The sequence below is a fragment of the Mesoplodon bidens genome (assembly GCF_964165515.1).
Source record: "Mesoplodon bidens genome assembly, chromosome: 12".
Lineage (NCBI taxonomy): Eukaryota > Metazoa > Chordata > Mammalia > Artiodactyla > Ziphiidae > Mesoplodon > Mesoplodon bidens.
The window spans coordinates 48,423,294-48,440,360 of NC_138168.1; the positions used below are offsets into that span (position 1 = coordinate 48,423,294).

Genomic DNA, 17,067 nt, shown 5'->3' on the forward strand with positions numbered 1-17,067 from the left:
ATTATTTCCTAATTATCATACTACATTTTACTATTATCTATGCTCCTTAAGTTAGGTCTATTGTGTTGTACACTGGAGATAATATTGTGCCTCTCTTCCTAATTCCACACTTAGTGAATTCATGTGGGTAGTTTAAAATTGGCCACGGAGGGAGGATTTATACAACTGATATTGACAAACACTACAAAACATCCTCCCTCCCCAAGAGCAGGTTGTGAAGTATTTACCAGCACACTACTAACCATGTCCCATTCATTTTTTCTTTTATGGATTCATTAATCACATCTTTCCTGAGTGCCCACTGAGTGTGTAGTGTGCTGCCACGTGCCATCAGGGAAAAGGACAGTGTACCTGTCTGTCACCTCCTCTTCCCTCTTTAGCCTCCTCCTCCATTCTCCGCCCTTTCTGAAGAGACTATATTCATTTCTTTTTTTTTTTTAATTGGAGTATGATTGCTTTGCAATGTTGTGCTAGTTTCTGCTGTGTAACGAAGTGAATCAGCTATATGTATACACATATCCCCTCCCTCTTGGACCTCCACCACCACCCCCCCATCCCACCCATCTAGGTCATCACAGAGCACCAAGCTGAGCTCCTGTGCTGTACCGCAGGTTCCCACTAGCTATCTATTTTACACATGGTAGTGTATCTATGACAAACCTAATCTCCCAATTCATCCCACCCTCCCCTTGCCCCTGTGTCCACATGTCCGTTCTCTACATCTACGTCTCTATTCCTGCCCTTCACATAGGTTCATCTGTACCATTTTTCTAGATTCCACATATATGCGTTAATATACGATATTTGTTTTTCTCTTTCTGGCTTACTTCACCCTGTATGACAGACTCTAGGTCCATTCACATCTCTACAAATGACCCAATTTCATTCCTTTCTATGGCTAATATTCCATTGTATATATGTACCACATCTTCTTTATCCATTCATCTGTCTATAGACACTTAGGTTGCTTCCATGTCCTGGCTGTGGTAAATAGAGCTGCAATGAACACTGGGGTGCATGTGTGAGAAAATATTTGCAAATGAAGCAACGGACAAAGGATTAATCTCCAAAATATACAAACAGCTCATGGAGCTCAATATCAAAAAAACAAACACCCAATTAAAAAATGGGTGGAAGACCTAAATAGACATTTCACCAAAGAAGATATACAGATGGCCAAGAGGCACATGAAAAGATGCTCAACATCATTAATCATTAGAGAAATGCAAATCAAAACTACAGTGAGGTATATCACCTCACACCAGTCAGAATGGCCATCATCAAAAAAATCTACAAACAATATATGCTGAAGAGGGTGTGGAGAAAAGGGAACCTTTTCCCTTTCCCTGTAAATTGATACAGCCACTATGGAGAACAGTATGGAGGTTCCTTAAAAAACTAAAAATAGAACTACCATATGACCCAGCAATCCCACTACTGAGAAAACCATAATTCAAAAGAGACTATATTCACTTCTGAGGCCCTTGTAATCCCTTTCTTTCTATTTTCACTTTTCTAGGTCTTTGTCCTCAGCTTTCTGTGCCTGCTTCCAGTTTCTCCCTGCATCCCGCCACTATGTTCTTTAAATAACAGAACTTAAAGAGAAAGAATGCAGTGCTGTTATTCTTAGCATTGATAGCAAAAGAAAAGTACAGCAACATGTCTTAGAAAAATCTTTTGAGTAGTTAATAAATCTGTAAAATAATTTATAATTAGTTTGTATGCCAAATGATTCTAAAAGTCTCCTTCTTGGGCAGGTTAACATTTTCTTAAATTGCAGTATTATTAATGTACTTCAAAGCATTCCTCTTTTTATTACCATAGACACCTCTTTTTTCAGAATCTCAGATCTTCCTTTCAGGGCCAGAAGGGCTCCACCAAATTCTGTTCTCAAGATAACTGCCTATGTTACCATTCATCAACAAATGTTTACTGAGCGCTGCCATGTTTACTGCAGACGCCGGGAATGTTGTGGGCAACAAGGGACACAGATCCTGCTTCATTACTCTCTTCATCTTCCAGCATTCAAGGTCAACTCTTGTTAAAAGCGTAAGGAAACTGCATCTTCCCTTAAACACAGAGCCCAGATCCTCTTAGACTGGCAGCGAAGGAAGACTCCTCACAAGGGCAGGGTCTGCTGGACCTCAGAGTCTCATCTCCTGGCCCTAAGATCCACTTCCCCTGTGGAGGGTCCTTGCCTCCTACCCAAGTATCCACAGTCAGACCTCTCTCCAAAAGGCACTAGTCTTCCTTTCAAAGACTCCTCTCTTCAAAACCCCCTGCAAGTGAAGACTTTGTTGGGGATGTTTAGACCAGAATTTGCCAAGGGAACAACTTGCTGCCTGACAGGGCTAGCTGTTGGCCACGTGACCTGTGTATCTGCATGGGGCTCTGTGTTCAGAAGGGCTGGATGCTTGGTTTAAGGCTCTGCTGTCACTGCCTTGAAATTCTTAATAATTTCTGAACAAGGAGTCCATTTTCATTTTGTAGTGGGTCCCACAAATTATGTGTACAGTCCTGCTGCCAGACCCTCCAGCCTTCAGAGAATGGATTACTTGTGTATAGGCTGTGGGCTTTTACAGTGGTGTCTCCTTTTTCCAGATGCTTGGCTTTAAGACAGGTGCTGTCTTAACCCCATTACGTAGGAACACAGCCCTCCATATCTTCTTACAGCACTGGGATTCCACTCCCCTTCATTTCTCCCTCTAAGTTCTGTGGTCTTCCCTGAGGCCCATCTCTTCCTTGGGTACCCAACCCTGGGAATGGTGTCTGATTTCAGAAGCATGGTAGCTATCCACAAAGCCTTACAGTCCTAAGTACAATATCCCTAAAAGAGCATGGGCCACACAAGGATAATGTGGACACACACACACACACACACACACACACACTCCAGCAGAGGGGATCCCCTACCATAGATCTGTGGGGGAAATCCTCTGAGGTGAAGAGGGCAGTATCAGCATCCCTATCATGCAAATAAGAAAACGCAGAGACCCAAGGACTGCAGAATCTGCTCTTATTATATAGCAGAAAACTGTCTCCTGCCTCTCTGTTCCCTTTAAAGTAAAACAAAACAGGAAGCTCAAACTTTGTTACTCACCTGCTCTGTGACTTTGGGTAAATCATTTACCCTCCCTGGTCTTCTGATTTTTCCTCCCAAGAAACAAAGGGTTTGGAAGGGATGAGTTTAACAATCCCCTCTGGGTCTAAACTTCTCTTACACTAAGGAATTCCATCAGATTAGCACTAAATGAGTGTTCTTACAAGGAGAGATTAATGTGTAAGGAAGTAAAGACAATTGCAGTGGGGGGGAAATTAGTGCCTGAGGTGAATCTCAATTGTTAAGTGCTTATAAGCCCCCAGTTGTAAATAGTCTGGAACTCTTTCAAGATGGCTGCTTCACATTCCACTGCCTATTACTGTGAAAAGCAATTCTCTCATTCAAAGCCATGAAATTTCTTTGAAAAGACACCGACACTTAAGAAAGAGTCTACTGATGAGCTTTCAATCTGCCCGGACATCAGGGAGCCCACAGAAATCACATTCTGAAAAAATTAACCAAGGGCAGCTGAGGAAAAGTGTCACAAAGAATTCTCTTTTCTTCTATTATAATGATCACATAAGAGAGCTGTAAGGAGAAAGAAACAAATGAAAAGGGTACAAGAACAAGGGCACGGGAAGTGGTGTTCTGCATGTGTCAGGTCGAATGTGAAGAGACGGGTGTAGATTAAGAGGAAAATGGACACCACTTGTTAGCAGATTAAGCAGAAAATGTATCCGTCAGGATGCTCATAATTGCTCTATCAAATGGCTAAGGAAGCTACTTAGTTCTTTGTTTCTTCAGTTAACCATGAAGGGTCAATGTTAGACATGAAAAGAAAAAAGGTGGTAAATTATATAGAACTGTGGAGTTTATTACTGATCCGTGCTGAGGGGTTATCCTGGGAGTTACTGCAGGAGCAGCTTTGAGCAAATTCCAAATTTTCAAATGGGTTCTCCATTTCTTTCCTCCATTCAGCTTCTGATATCGCGCATACATAATTTCTCACAGCTACCATTATTGCGTTAGCTTGAGTAGTCCTCTGGCTCTCTGCAGGAGGATACTCATTTTGCATTTGTAATTACTAAACTTAAAAGGAATCAGTTAATTCTGTTTCTGTTTCAGGGTCTCATTTACTAGAATGATGTCTTAAGGAAAGAGATAGGAACTGAATTTTATTTTGGCATGAAATCCAATTAGTCTTAATCTCAGTATCTCATTGGTATATGTAACTAATGTTTGTAGAGAAGAAGGGTATGTTTTTTCCCTCCTAAAGTTTCTTTTCACTTCATTAAATATTTACTGGAGTTTAGTAAATTTGTCCTGCTGATAAGTTCAGAAGCAGAATCTCTCCTTCTCTAATCTTGTGTTTACATAGAAAAGTGTGAGTTGGAGAGGTGACAATTATACAGGTAATTAAGTTAAGATACGTGGTCCAAACAGATCATTCCAGTAATTTAGGCTCATGCAGTTAAAGAGCTCAAGTTAACTGGATAAGCTCTTCCCTCTGCCTTGTATAGCTGGTAAATTTTATAGAAATATCAGTTTTACTTGTCATACTCAGTAATAGTTGAGTATATTTATTTTAAAATCAAGTATAGTGGGCTGCCCTGGTGGCGCAGTGGTTCAGAGTCCGCCTGCCAATACAGGGGACACGGGATCGTGCCCCGGTCCGGGAGGATCCCACATGCCACGGAGTGGCTGGGCCCGTGAGCCATGGCCGCTTAGCCTGCGCGTCTGGAGCCTGTGGTCCTCAACGGGAGAGGCCACAACAGTGAGAGGCCCGCGTACCGCAAAAAAAATTAATTAATTAATTAAAAAAAAATCAAGTATAGTATTAACTACCAGATAGGAAGTCAACTTTTAAATCTAATTTCCTGTCTCACAAATTTTGTTTTTGTTTTTGGTGAGGATCAAAGAAATGATGTATATAAAAAAATACCTTAATGCCACAAATAGATTAAAAGTATGGTGGTACTTTGATCATTAACTTTTATTTCATTGTAGCTTTCATTCCTCTGTCTGCAGCGACTTTTTCCTCGCCTTTAACCTCTATAACACTAAGTTATATATTTCTTTTATAATCTGAAGATGATGCTGATTTTAACATTAAAGTGAAGAATTAAACCATTAGCAGACTGATTGCACAGAAATGTGAACGTACCATGTTCAAATCTCAAAGTTGGACTCAGAAAATTCAACACATTTAACATAAAATTTAAGTGAATTTGTATCAGAACAACCTAAAAACTTTAGAGAAAGATTTCCTATTATCTACTTAATCATCATAAAAAGTTTTCATAAAGCTACTATCTATTTGTGTAGCACTTTGCAGTTTTTAAAGCTCTAGCTTAAACATTGTTTCACTGGAGTTTAACAGCAAAGATATGAGAGACAATAACTATTTTATTCTCTATTCTCTAAATGAGGAAGCCAATGCCTGGTCCAGGTACAGTCCTAGGTCCACTTAGCTAATGATTGGCAGAGTTCAAAATAGAATCTAGCTGTATTGACCGTCAGTATTTGTGGGAAAATTCATCCTCTTTCTATGAAGATTTGGCATTAATTTTAGTACCAGGACTAGATACTCATTCATCAGTGCAAATCTAATCCTTGGGTGCTATATGTTTTGAAAGAGTGCTAAAGTGATTTTTGTCAAAGTATAGCGCTTGGAAGAAAAGAAAGCGGTATAAAGTAATTAACAAGTGTTAATATCCTTTCTGTCTCTCTCTGGTTGGATCATCAGTTCTTCCCAGAAAAATATCCTGATAGGATGACAATACCTTCATCAAGGGTAAAAAAAGAGGACAGAAACCAGTTAATTAAAATAATTCCTGAGAATAACAATCATTATGCCAATTACAAATTTGGCACATTAACTCCAATCACTTTCTCCCAGCTACTATGTACATTTTGGGTCAGGATATTCATTCTAGTGTGATCCCTCAGCACCTCCTAGGTTAGGCATTATTTTTGTTATTACTGTTTTACAAAACATTGCTTATTTAGATTTATCTGCATTTATCAATATCATCCAAAATTCCATTATCTGAGGCCGTTGAGGTTTTTTGTTTTACTCATAGTGTCTTATTTCCTTGTTTGTTCCGTGATTCTTCATTCTGGGTTGTTCGTTTTCTGATGAACTTTATTTAACCCAGGAAGCCTGTTTTGTTTTGTTTTTTTTAAATAAAATCAGTTTAATAAATCAATTAAAAATATATGCAGGGCCTCCCTGGTGGCGCAGTGGTTGAGAGTCCGCCTGCCGATGCAGGGGATACGGGTTCGTGCCCCGGTCTGGGAGGATCCCATATGCCGCGGAGCGGCTGGGCCCGTGAGCCATGGCCGCTGCGCCTGCGCATCCGGAGCCTGTGCTCCGCAACGGGAGAGGCCACAACAGTGAGAGGCCCGCATACCGCAAAAAGAAAAAAAATATATATATATATATATATGCAGTACACGTGCAACTGTCAGACACCTAAGTTTGCTTTCAAGTTTTCTCGATTATTAGGAATAATGCAATACATATCCTTGTATGTCTTCTACTACAAACAGCCACTATCTGATTCAAACACAAACTGAGTAGTAAGATCATCATGTCGTAAAAAGCATGACTTTTTTTTTATTGGAGTATAGTTGATTTACAATGTTGTGTTAATTTCTGCTGTACAGCAAAGTGAATCAGTTATACGTGTACATAGATCCACTCTTTTTGAGATTTCCTTCCCATTTAGCAGGAAGCCTGCGTTTAAGTTGAGTCTTTCAAAGGAGTTATAGATTTGCTTCTGCCCATTGCCTGAGGGCATGCTCCTCTGGGATAATGCTTGAGGTTTTTTGGACCACATCTGTAGCATGAATTAGAACACCAAACTCAAGGGAGGACCTATTTGTGATTATGAATCCTCAGGGAATTTTGTCTTCTCACTGTGCCAAAATTGATTTCCTTGTGGAATATTAGGGTTTATTTCTAATTCATTCTTACAATAACAGTATAGTCTTCTAGAATACTACTTTTATGAGTGTTTCTTATTAGATTCCTTGCACTGACCAGTTCCCGTGCTTTTTCTCAAAGCTAAGCCCACATAACCATCAAAGTGCAAGCTAAAGGATTCTAGGATTTGGCAGAAGTTCTCGGAGTAACATTCTCTTGGGAACTTTCTAATCATTCCTCATTTTATTTCATTTTTGGGCTCCATTGATTCCCTCCTTTCAAGTAGCCTCATAGATATAGTTATATACTTATAGAGATGGACATATAGTTTAGTTACTTCACCATACATTTTAGTTATTTCAGTAGTGAGTGTGATACAGGGTACTTATTTGACCACACTGCCAGAAATGAAAGTCTCCTTTATTTTATTCGTTTCCCCTTAGACTCATATACATTTCTTGCCCATCTGTTTAATCAGTCACTCAGCAAGGACGAAATTTGTCCTTTTATAGACAAATTTTGTGTCTTTGTTTCATCTTGTAAAGTGGCTTATTTCAATTTACAAGGAAAAAATGAAATGGTTCCATTTGAAATGTATTCTGATATGATATATTAAGGGCACAGTAGGTGGGGAAGAATTCTTCATTTCCTCCATGACCTTTGCCCCTGGTGTTCCTCCTGTGATTATGTTATGTTACAGAGCAAAATGATTTTGCAGATTGTAATTAAGGTTGCTAAACAGTTGACCTAAAAATAAGGAGATCACCCAGGCGGGCCTAATCTGATCAGAGGAGCTCTTTAAAAGCAGGGAGTTTTCTCCAGCTGGTAGCAAAAGGGATGGTTAGAGAGATTCCAAGCAAGAGAAGGATCTGATGTGCTGTTGAGAGCTTAAGGTACAAGGACTTGGAGAACAACTTCTGGGAAGTGAGAGCAACCTCTGGCCAGCAACCAGAAAGAACACAGGGACCTCATTCCTACAACCACAAGGAACTAGATTCTGTCAACCACGAATGAACTTGGAGGTAGATCCTTCCCCAGACTCTCTAGATAAGAGCCCAGTCAAACTGATGGCTTGATTTCAGCCTTGTGAGATTCTCCAGAGAGAATCCTGTTGAGCCCACCTGGACTTCTGACCTACAGAACTGTGAGCTACTAAATCGGTATTAAGTTGCGGTGCTGGCAAGTCATTTGTTATGCAGCATTAGAAAACCAATACAGACATATTTCCCCATCATCTGTAGCTTAAAGAAAACAAAAAAGCAGGAGTGATTTCGTTCTTCTCTTAGAATACTGAGTACCAAACAGGGAAGGCTTGCCTTCAAGAGACACATTGTACCCCTGACAATGCCAGCTCTATGCTCAAACTTTGAACAGAGAGGATGATGCAACTGAGTTTGCTATTGGCAAGAAAAGGTCAATTTAGTGAAATGTCAGATACTTTTCAGTGAAAAGGCAGATCATTATATCTGACACTAAGTCAGTACTCCGAGTTATAATGTACAAACTACTGTCTTCATATTACTCCCTCGGAAGCCGACCCCTCTGCATCTTTTTCTCAAGCTAAAGCCATGTTCCCTAACGCCCACCTCTGGAAGTGGGCTTCTTTCCCTGATGATGCACCAGGCCTCTGCAGCAAAGTGGAACACTGTTCATTTAACTAGCTGTTGACATTCCCTCACCCCGATTTCTCCTTAATCACCTTTCCAGCTTCCTTTCATATGATATGTCCATACAGACCCTAAATTTGGCAAATATTTAGTTTCCAAAATATGCCAGATACTTTGCTAATTTCCTTCATGCCTTTCCTTCTACTCATGATGTCCTTTCTTTATGTCCACTTGTAGAAATTGTCCTTATTCTTCAATATTCAGCTCTGAGCTCACTTCCCCCAAGAACCTTTTCTAGATTCTTCCAGGCAGAATTGTATATTCCCTCTTCTGTGTTTCCGAAGTGTTCAAAATCAGGTTTTGCTCTCTGTTGTGTAAAAGCCTGCTTTGCCCATGATGTTGTTAAGTTACATTAAGAACAACTGTTCAGGGGCTTCCCTGGTGGCACAGTGGTTGAGAGTCCACCTGCCGATGCAGGGGACACGGGTTCGTGCCCCGGTGCGGGAAGATCCCATATGCCGCGGAGCGGCTGGGCCCGTGAGCCATGGCCGCTGAGCCTGCGTGTCCGGAGCCTGTGCTCTGCAACGGGAGAGGCCACGTCAGTGAGAGGCCCGCATATCGAAAAAAAAAAACAAAAAAACAACTGTTCATATAAATACATTTATAAACATATACATACATATATATATATTTATAAACTCCTCAAAGCCTGGCACAGTTCATTAGTAGATGTTTGTGGAAATGAGGTTCCAATCTAGTGAGATAAGCAAGATAATCAGGTGATGCAACACTGTTTTCCTTTTCCTTTAACTATGTGAATTGGCATATTGCTCATTACTTTCTCTTTCAATTGGATTGTGCAGACTTGGTATTTCTCCCAAACTTCTATAATACATGAGTCAACCACCACAGTCCATCCTCAATTGTTTCAAAGCCAGGTTATTTCCACATCATCTCCCTGTCTTGTGTCCATAATATCCTCCCTGTGACCATAATATCCTCACAATCTGATACATGTCTACATAATAAAACGTAATTCAGCTGTCTAAAAATTGTTTTTACTGAACCACTCTCTACCTCAAAACCCAGCAATGTCTGTCCATAGCCTAGAGTTGCTTTGTCCAATACTGTAGTCACTGGTCACTAGCCATTAGCACATTGCTGCAAGTGTTAAATACCCACAGATTTTAAAGACATAGTATGAAAAAAGGAATGTAAAATATTTCATTAAAATGTTTTGTATTGATTATATTGACTATATGTTGAAATGAAATGATACATTGCCTACACTGGGTAAAAGAAAATATATCACTAAAATTAATTCACTTGTTTCTTTTTACCTTTTTAAATGAGGCCACTTAAGTCTTAAAATTATGTATATGGCTTGCATTATACGCTACAGACAGTGCTAGCCAAAGGCATAAAGTCCCAACACCAGCATTTGGCAACGTGATTCACACTTGACCTCAATCTCCTTTAACGGCCTCATCTTTCATGTCTCACACATGAAATGTCCATATGGTCAGTACTTTTTCACATATCCTGTTCTTAGTCTTTTCCTCTGCCCATACTATTTCTTGTATGACCTTCTCTTCTTCCACTTTGCTTCAAAATCGTATCCCTTCTTCCAGGCTCATTTTAGCACCACTGCCTAAAAGAAATCTTTTCTGATCCCATCAAGTGAAAGGATTTTTTTTTTTTCTAAAGAAAGGATTCTGACATGTAATTATTTGTGAATATCTTTTGTCTCTTCTATTACAAAGTACTTAGAGGGTAAGGACTGTTTAATATATCTGCACATGCCACCACAAATAGCGAAGTGACTCCCCTCAAAGACTCTCAAGGTGTGATGCATAAATGAATGGAGGAATGCTATTTAGGAAATAAGTTATAGACGTGCATATGTGTATACATTATAGACATTGTAATGTCTCTCTATACATATTCATAAATATTATTTTATAATTTAATGAATAGGAAAGATCAGCATGAAGACTCCCTGAGTCTTTGGAGGAGAATATAGGATGAAACTCTGCAGAGAGGAAAAAAAAGACATTAGAACTGAAAGGGACTAGAGAGAGCATCATGCCCATTTCCCCCTTCTTACAGATGCAGGAGTTCCAGATGGAGAATTTGAGTGATCCCTGCTAGGAATGTGTGAAGTATACTGCTATATCTTTTGTGTTCAGTACAGGACCTGACACTTAGAGGTCAATAAACATTGGTCCAATGAATGAATGAATGAATAACAATGCAATGCACACCTAGGGAACTGAAACTAGACGACATAGCTCCTGATTCGCAGGGTAGTAAGATTTTCGCTCTGCCATGTAGAAAGGGGCAGGAAAGTTGGGAAGCAATGTTTAAAGTATTCTTATTAGCCAACTTTGGCGTTATTCATTCAACAGTTTTTCTGGCAATGGCATTTAGGCATATGTGGTTATACAAGAGTAAATTACACTTCCCCTCCTGTTCAGGTGACCCTCTCCAAGTTGGTTAGGGTTTATTTATCTTGCTGCCCTTTATCTGGGCAGAAGAGTATGTGCTTTCGGTAACTTTCAAAATAGCAGTGATGGATTTCATTGATTCCCCCATTCTTTCTTGTTCTGGTCCCTTCTGTACCCTTATCTGTTACTTGATATTTTACAGAGCATTTCTCCCACACATATTACATCATAAAATCCTCAAAGCAAAGTCACTAGGTATTATGAGCACCTCCACTTAGAAATGTGATACTCAGGGAAGTGAACTAAGACTGGTCAAACATCATACAGCTAAGACAGGTCAGAGCTGGATGGATCTTCTATATTATTTCCAAATAACTATACTTGCTTCCTCCATTATTTCCCATTAACACTGTGAAGAAGAGTACACATTCATTATAGCTGGGGCAAGAGGTATTATCTGTGGCCAGTGGACAGAAGAAAGCCGTCGGTCAACCTCATGGGGCAGAGCTGAGCTCAGAGGCCAGGAGGTCTCTGGAGAAGGAGAAAAGCAGCCTGATGAACAAAGCCTCCAACTATGAGAAGGAGCTGCAGTTGCTTCGGCAGGAGAACCGGAAGAACATGCTGCTGTCTGTGGCCATCTCCCTCCTTCTGACCCTCATCTATGCCTACTGGACCCTGTGAGCCTGAGATTTCTCCAGTCAGCACAGGCTTCCCCTCAGCTCTGTGGTCACGGCCAAGGAGGCCCTTCAAGCCTCAAGAGGACCAAGGTACAAGGGCCATTTCTCCCTGACCCAGACATTGGAGCAGGGCTTCCTGTCAGCTCAGCCCCTCTCGCCTCCCATTTCTGCTGTGGGGCTTGAGTCTCCAGAAGGACTTCGTGCTGGCTTAGCCCAAGGGAAAGGCAATAAAGACTACCCTGGCTGGAAAAAAAAAAAATCACCAGCTAATTTCTTATTTTTCAGAATATTCTCTCAAAACACGATTTTTGGGGTTTAGTATGTGTGGAAAGAAAATAGCTTTTCTTTTTTCAATAGTTTTATCCAATATAACAACAACTAGAACCATTGCTAAATGGCTCCCCCAAACTTCATATGGGGTGTACTCTTGCTCCATTTCTGAAACTCCAGTGATGAGGAGACAGCAATTGACATTTTCTTGGGAACTCTGTACAGGTGGATTCCCCCCACCCCCTGCTAAAGATTAGGGGACTTATGAAAGCTTGGAGATTTTGAAATGAGGTTTAGGCTTAATGATTTTTTTTTTAAGAAGTTGAAAAGAATGCAGGGTATGATTTTAAATAGGATAGATAAGTAGAACAAAATTCATAAATCTTAGTTGAGGTAGTTTACACAGGAGATCTATTCATCTCACACATTTTCCATCTGTATAAGGCAATTTGCTTGTTATTTAGATGGGACCAAGACACTGATGAAAGAAATTAAAGATGATACAAATAGATGGAGAGATATACCATGCTCCTGGATTGGAAGAATCAATATTGTGAAAATGACTCTACTACCCAAAGCAATCTACAGATTCAATGCAATCCCTATCAAACTACCACTGGCATTTTTCACAGAACTAGAACAAAAAATTTCAAAATTTGTTTGGAAAAACAAAAGACCCCGAATAGCCAAAGCAATCTTGAGAACGAAAAACGGAGCTGGAGGAATCAGGCTCCCTGACTTCAGACTATACTACAAAGCTACAGTAATCAAGACAGTGTGGTACTGGCATAAAAACAGAAAGCTAGATCAGTGGATCAGGATAGAAAGCCCAGAGATAAACCCACGCACATATGGACAACTTATCTTTGATAAAGGAGGCAGGAATGTACAGTGGAGAAAAGACAGCCTCTTCAATAAGTGGTGCTGGGAAAATTGGACAGGGACATGTAAAAGTTTGAGATTAGATCATTCCCTAACACCATACACAAAAATAAGCTCAAAATGGATTAAAGACCTAAATGTAAGGCCAGAAACTATCAAACTCTTAGAGGAAAACATAGGTAGAACACTCTATGACATAAATCACAGCAAGATCCTTTTGGACCCACCTCCTAGAGAAATGGAAATAAAAACAAAGATAAACAAATGGGACCTAATGAAACTTAAAAGCTTTTGCACAGCAAAGGAAACCATAAACAAGACCAAAAGACAACCCTCAGAATGGGAGAAAATATTTGCAAATGAAGCAACTGACAAAGGATTAATCTCCAAAATTTATAAACAGCTCATGCAGCTCAATAGCAAAAAAACAAACAACCCAATCCAAAAATGGGCAGAAGACTTAAATAGGCATTTCTCCAAAGAAGATATACAGACTGCCAACAAACACATGAAAGAATGCTCAACATCATTAATCATTAGAGAAATGCAAATCAAAACTACAATGAGATATCATCTCACACCAGTCAGAATGGCCATCATCAAGAAATCTAGAAACAATAAATGCTGGAGAGGGTGTGGAAAAAAGGGAACACTCTTGCACTGCTGGTGGGAATGTGAATTGGTACAGCCACTATGGAGAACAGTATGGAGGTTCCTTAAAAAACTAAAAATAGAACTACCATATGACCCAGCAATCCCACTACTAGGCATATACCCTGAGAAAACCATAATTCCAAAAGAGACATGTACCAAAATGTTCATTGCAGCTCTATTCACAATAGCCCGGAGCTGGAAACAACCTAAGTGTCCATCATCGGATGAATGGATAAAGAAGATGTGGCACATATATACAATGGAATATTACTCAGCCATAAAAAGAAACGAAACTGAGCTATTTGTAATGAGGTGGATAGACCTAGAGTCTGTCATACAGAGTGAAGTAAGTCAGAAAGAGAAAGACAAATACCGTATGCTAACACATATATACGGAATTAAAAAAAAAAAAAAAGTCATGAAGGACCTAGGGGCAAAACGGGAATAAAGACACAGACCTACTTGAGAATGGACTTGAGGATATGGGGAGGGGGAAGGGTAAGCTGTGACAAACCCAAAGAGAGGCATGGACATATATACACTACCAAACGTAAGGTAGATAGATAGTGGGAAGCAGCCACAGAGCACAGGGAGATCAGCTCGGTGCTTTGTGACCGCCTGGAGGGGTGGGATGGGGAGGGTGGGAGGGAGGGAGATGCATGAGGGAAGGGATGTGGGAACAGATGTATATGTATGACTGACTCACTTTGTTATAAAGCAGAAACTAATTAAAAAAATTAAAAAAAAAAAAAATTAGATGGGACTGACACAATTTGACAATCTGGTTTATTAGCATACTTTGTAACTAATTCTATGTAAAATGCCAGAAGTATTTTTCCCACCTCTTATTTTAGCAAGGGGAATTTTTCTGAAGCTGTAAATGAATGTCCCCAAAGTTCTCTCCCTCCCCTCTTTTCTTCCTCTCTGCTCTTATCTTGAACATACTAATGAAAGCAAAATTTAGAACATCAAATATTACTGGAAAGCCATGCATCAAATATTACACCAAATATTACTGGCCACGCATATCATTGTGGGTATGCCACTCTCTTAGCTTTAGGAAGCTTGAGTAAATGTCTACTATCCCTTTATGTTACCGCCCTGCTCCTCCCATCGCCCCTGCTTCCCTTTTGGGTGTGATGGGTAGACTGAAAAAAGTGCCACTGAAATAAAAGGAAGCAGTTCCAAAATATGTGGACTTGCATTATGAAATCCTTGTGTTTAAAAGTAGTGTTTCTTAACAGAAAGAACCTATTAAATGAACAAGAAGAAAATCATAATGAAGTCATCTTGCTAATTAACTTGGACGGAACTAACACTGCTGCAGCTAAAACTCACAACAAAACTGCCTTCTTAGCAGAATTTTGTTGAATCATAATCTCCTGTTTCTTCGGTATCCACATGTCTAGCTATTTCAAGAATGTTTATATCAAACTTTCATTGTAAATGCTAATACTGAGTTATTTAGGAGAAATAAGTGACAAATACTTTCCGTGTGTGTGTGTGTGTGTGTGTGTGTGTGTGTGTGTAAGTATCACTTTCATTTCAGGGGGCCTAATTATAACACTACTTTCTATTTTAGTCTTTACTTATTCTTCAGTTCTTCCAGGATTGGGTAGTTTTTAACAATGAAACAAACAGTGCTCCAGTGTCTAATTAAGATTTTCTTGTAGGATTAATAAATGTCTCATTTATTTATTGTAGACATTAATAAATGTCTCATGTCTCATTAGCCCCCACTGAACTAGAGATGTTACTCTTCACCTTGGCCTTCTAATCTGGAGACAAGTTTGTGGATCAAGTATTGAAGGGTATTGAGCAAAGAGTTTGATTAAAGCCACTGAGTCTTCAGATGTTAGTCCCATATTATTGATTCAAATGCACTTCTCTATATAAATGCTTAGATGTGTCTTTTCAAATGTACAAAGCAATGGTCTGGAATGACCATCAGAGGAAACCATCATCTTGGCCTTCCCTGGCAAAGAAAGTAGAAAGCATCTTTGCATTCTGCCTGAATTACTTCTGTTTCTATGACAGATTTTTTTTTTTTCATGCTGGCGAAGAAGCAATGAGACCAGAGCACAGCCACCAGAGAGAACTCTTGTCAGTTTTCTGGTAAAGACTTGCAGGAGGTTATGCCATGCACGTTTGGGGCAACGTTCTCTGAGAGGAGTGGGCTCAGTTTCACAATGACATGGCAGATGGTAAAACCATTCAGTTCCAAACTCTTGCTCAGTTAAAAACACCCTAGACTTTTCTCTTTGTTTTTCAAAATGACATGATTTAGTAGGCAAAAAAAAAAAAAAAAAAAAAAAAAATCAGTGATGAAGAAATTAAAAGCCGGAGTCATCTCTTAGATCCTCAATCACACCTTTATAAAATTAAAGAGCTGGCCAGATAATCTCTTAGGTCCTTCCAGTTTTAAAATTCACATGCTTTTACTTGAGTGGTATCATCCATGCCTCGCTCCAGAAAGCCAAGATGTTATTCTTTGTTTTTGCATCCCCATGCCTCCCACCCAGTGGGTGCTCAAGAAATATTTGTTGAAGAAATGGATGAAGTGGGGCCGTGAAATGCATTGTAATAGCAAGTGCCAGCTGAGTTTATGATGAGCTCAGCAGTGGGAAGACTTTCCCCAAGTCGTTCATAACATCATTGGAGAAATTAGCTTACATCAACTGAAACTTTGCAAACCCACAGCACAACAAAGAATGAGGCAGACTCTACAGATCACAATAGCTTAGAGAAGGTCATGCAGCTCTCAGGGACAATTGGGTAGCCATTTTGGTTTTGGCAGATGGAAAAATAAAAATAACGATAAAAATCAATAAGTATGTGTATACTTGCTAGATGTCAGGCATTTCATATATATGTTATCATATTTAATCCTTATAACACCATGAGATTGATATGATTATCCACATTTTACAGATAAGTGAACTGAGGCTTGGGGAAGGTCAATAAGTGGTCCAAAGTCACACAGCCAACAAATGGTGGAAGAGGAATTTGAACCCAAGACTGACTGGCTTTAAAGACAATGATCCTCCACATGCACCTAGCTGCTTAGATTAAAAGTACACTATGTCATGGGAAAACCGGGGTCTCAGGCAGAGTACCCTCTCTTATCAAGCTGTTCTCTCATCAAGCAGGTGAATATGCACCTGTCTGCTCTTTTTGATCACCCGCCCATCCCTATAATGCCTGAGAAGATCCTCACACATGACCTCTCTTGCCCTCTGGGATTTTGTTTTCTTGGATGCTTTCTGTCTGCCCATCTCTGCTTATCTCAACCCTTGATACTTACATTTGTCCAGGCTAAGCAACCTAGCTTGGCTCTAGGGATTGGTTTTGACTTCTAGGATGTGATGACATTAGTGCTCATTATACCTACCCTCTTCCAACCTTCTGTCTCTGCCTTCTCTGCTACCTTCTGAGTCCTGTTATAGATTTGTTTTGTCGTTCTCCTTTTCTGTCATCTACATAGAATCTGGCTTTCCCCTCATTCTTTACCTGGGTTCTCCATCCTCCAATATCTATTCATTGTGACTTAGGGCATTTATGA

General features: G+C 39.8%; 2 protein-coding genes across 8 annotated transcripts in view; one reads left to right on the forward strand and one right to left on the reverse strand.

The window, feature by feature from the left end:
* Positions 1 to 17,067, reverse strand: part of HS3ST5 (heparan sulfate-glucosamine 3-sulfotransferase 5) — a 288,558-nt gene that overhangs the window by 17,772 nt on the left and 253,719 nt on the right. The window lies entirely within an intron of this gene.
* LOC308625890 (coiled-coil domain-containing protein 167-like) lies at positions 1,945 to 11,948 on the forward strand (the record flags this gene model as incomplete). The annotated part of the gene is made up of 2 exons (XM_081250492.1): positions 1,945 to 2,049; positions 11,461 to 11,948. The coding sequence occupies 2 exons, from the start codon at positions 1,945 to 1,947 to the stop codon at positions 11,701 to 11,703; spliced, it is 348 nt and encodes a 115-aa protein (XP_081106618.1). The 3' UTR covers positions 11,704 to 11,948.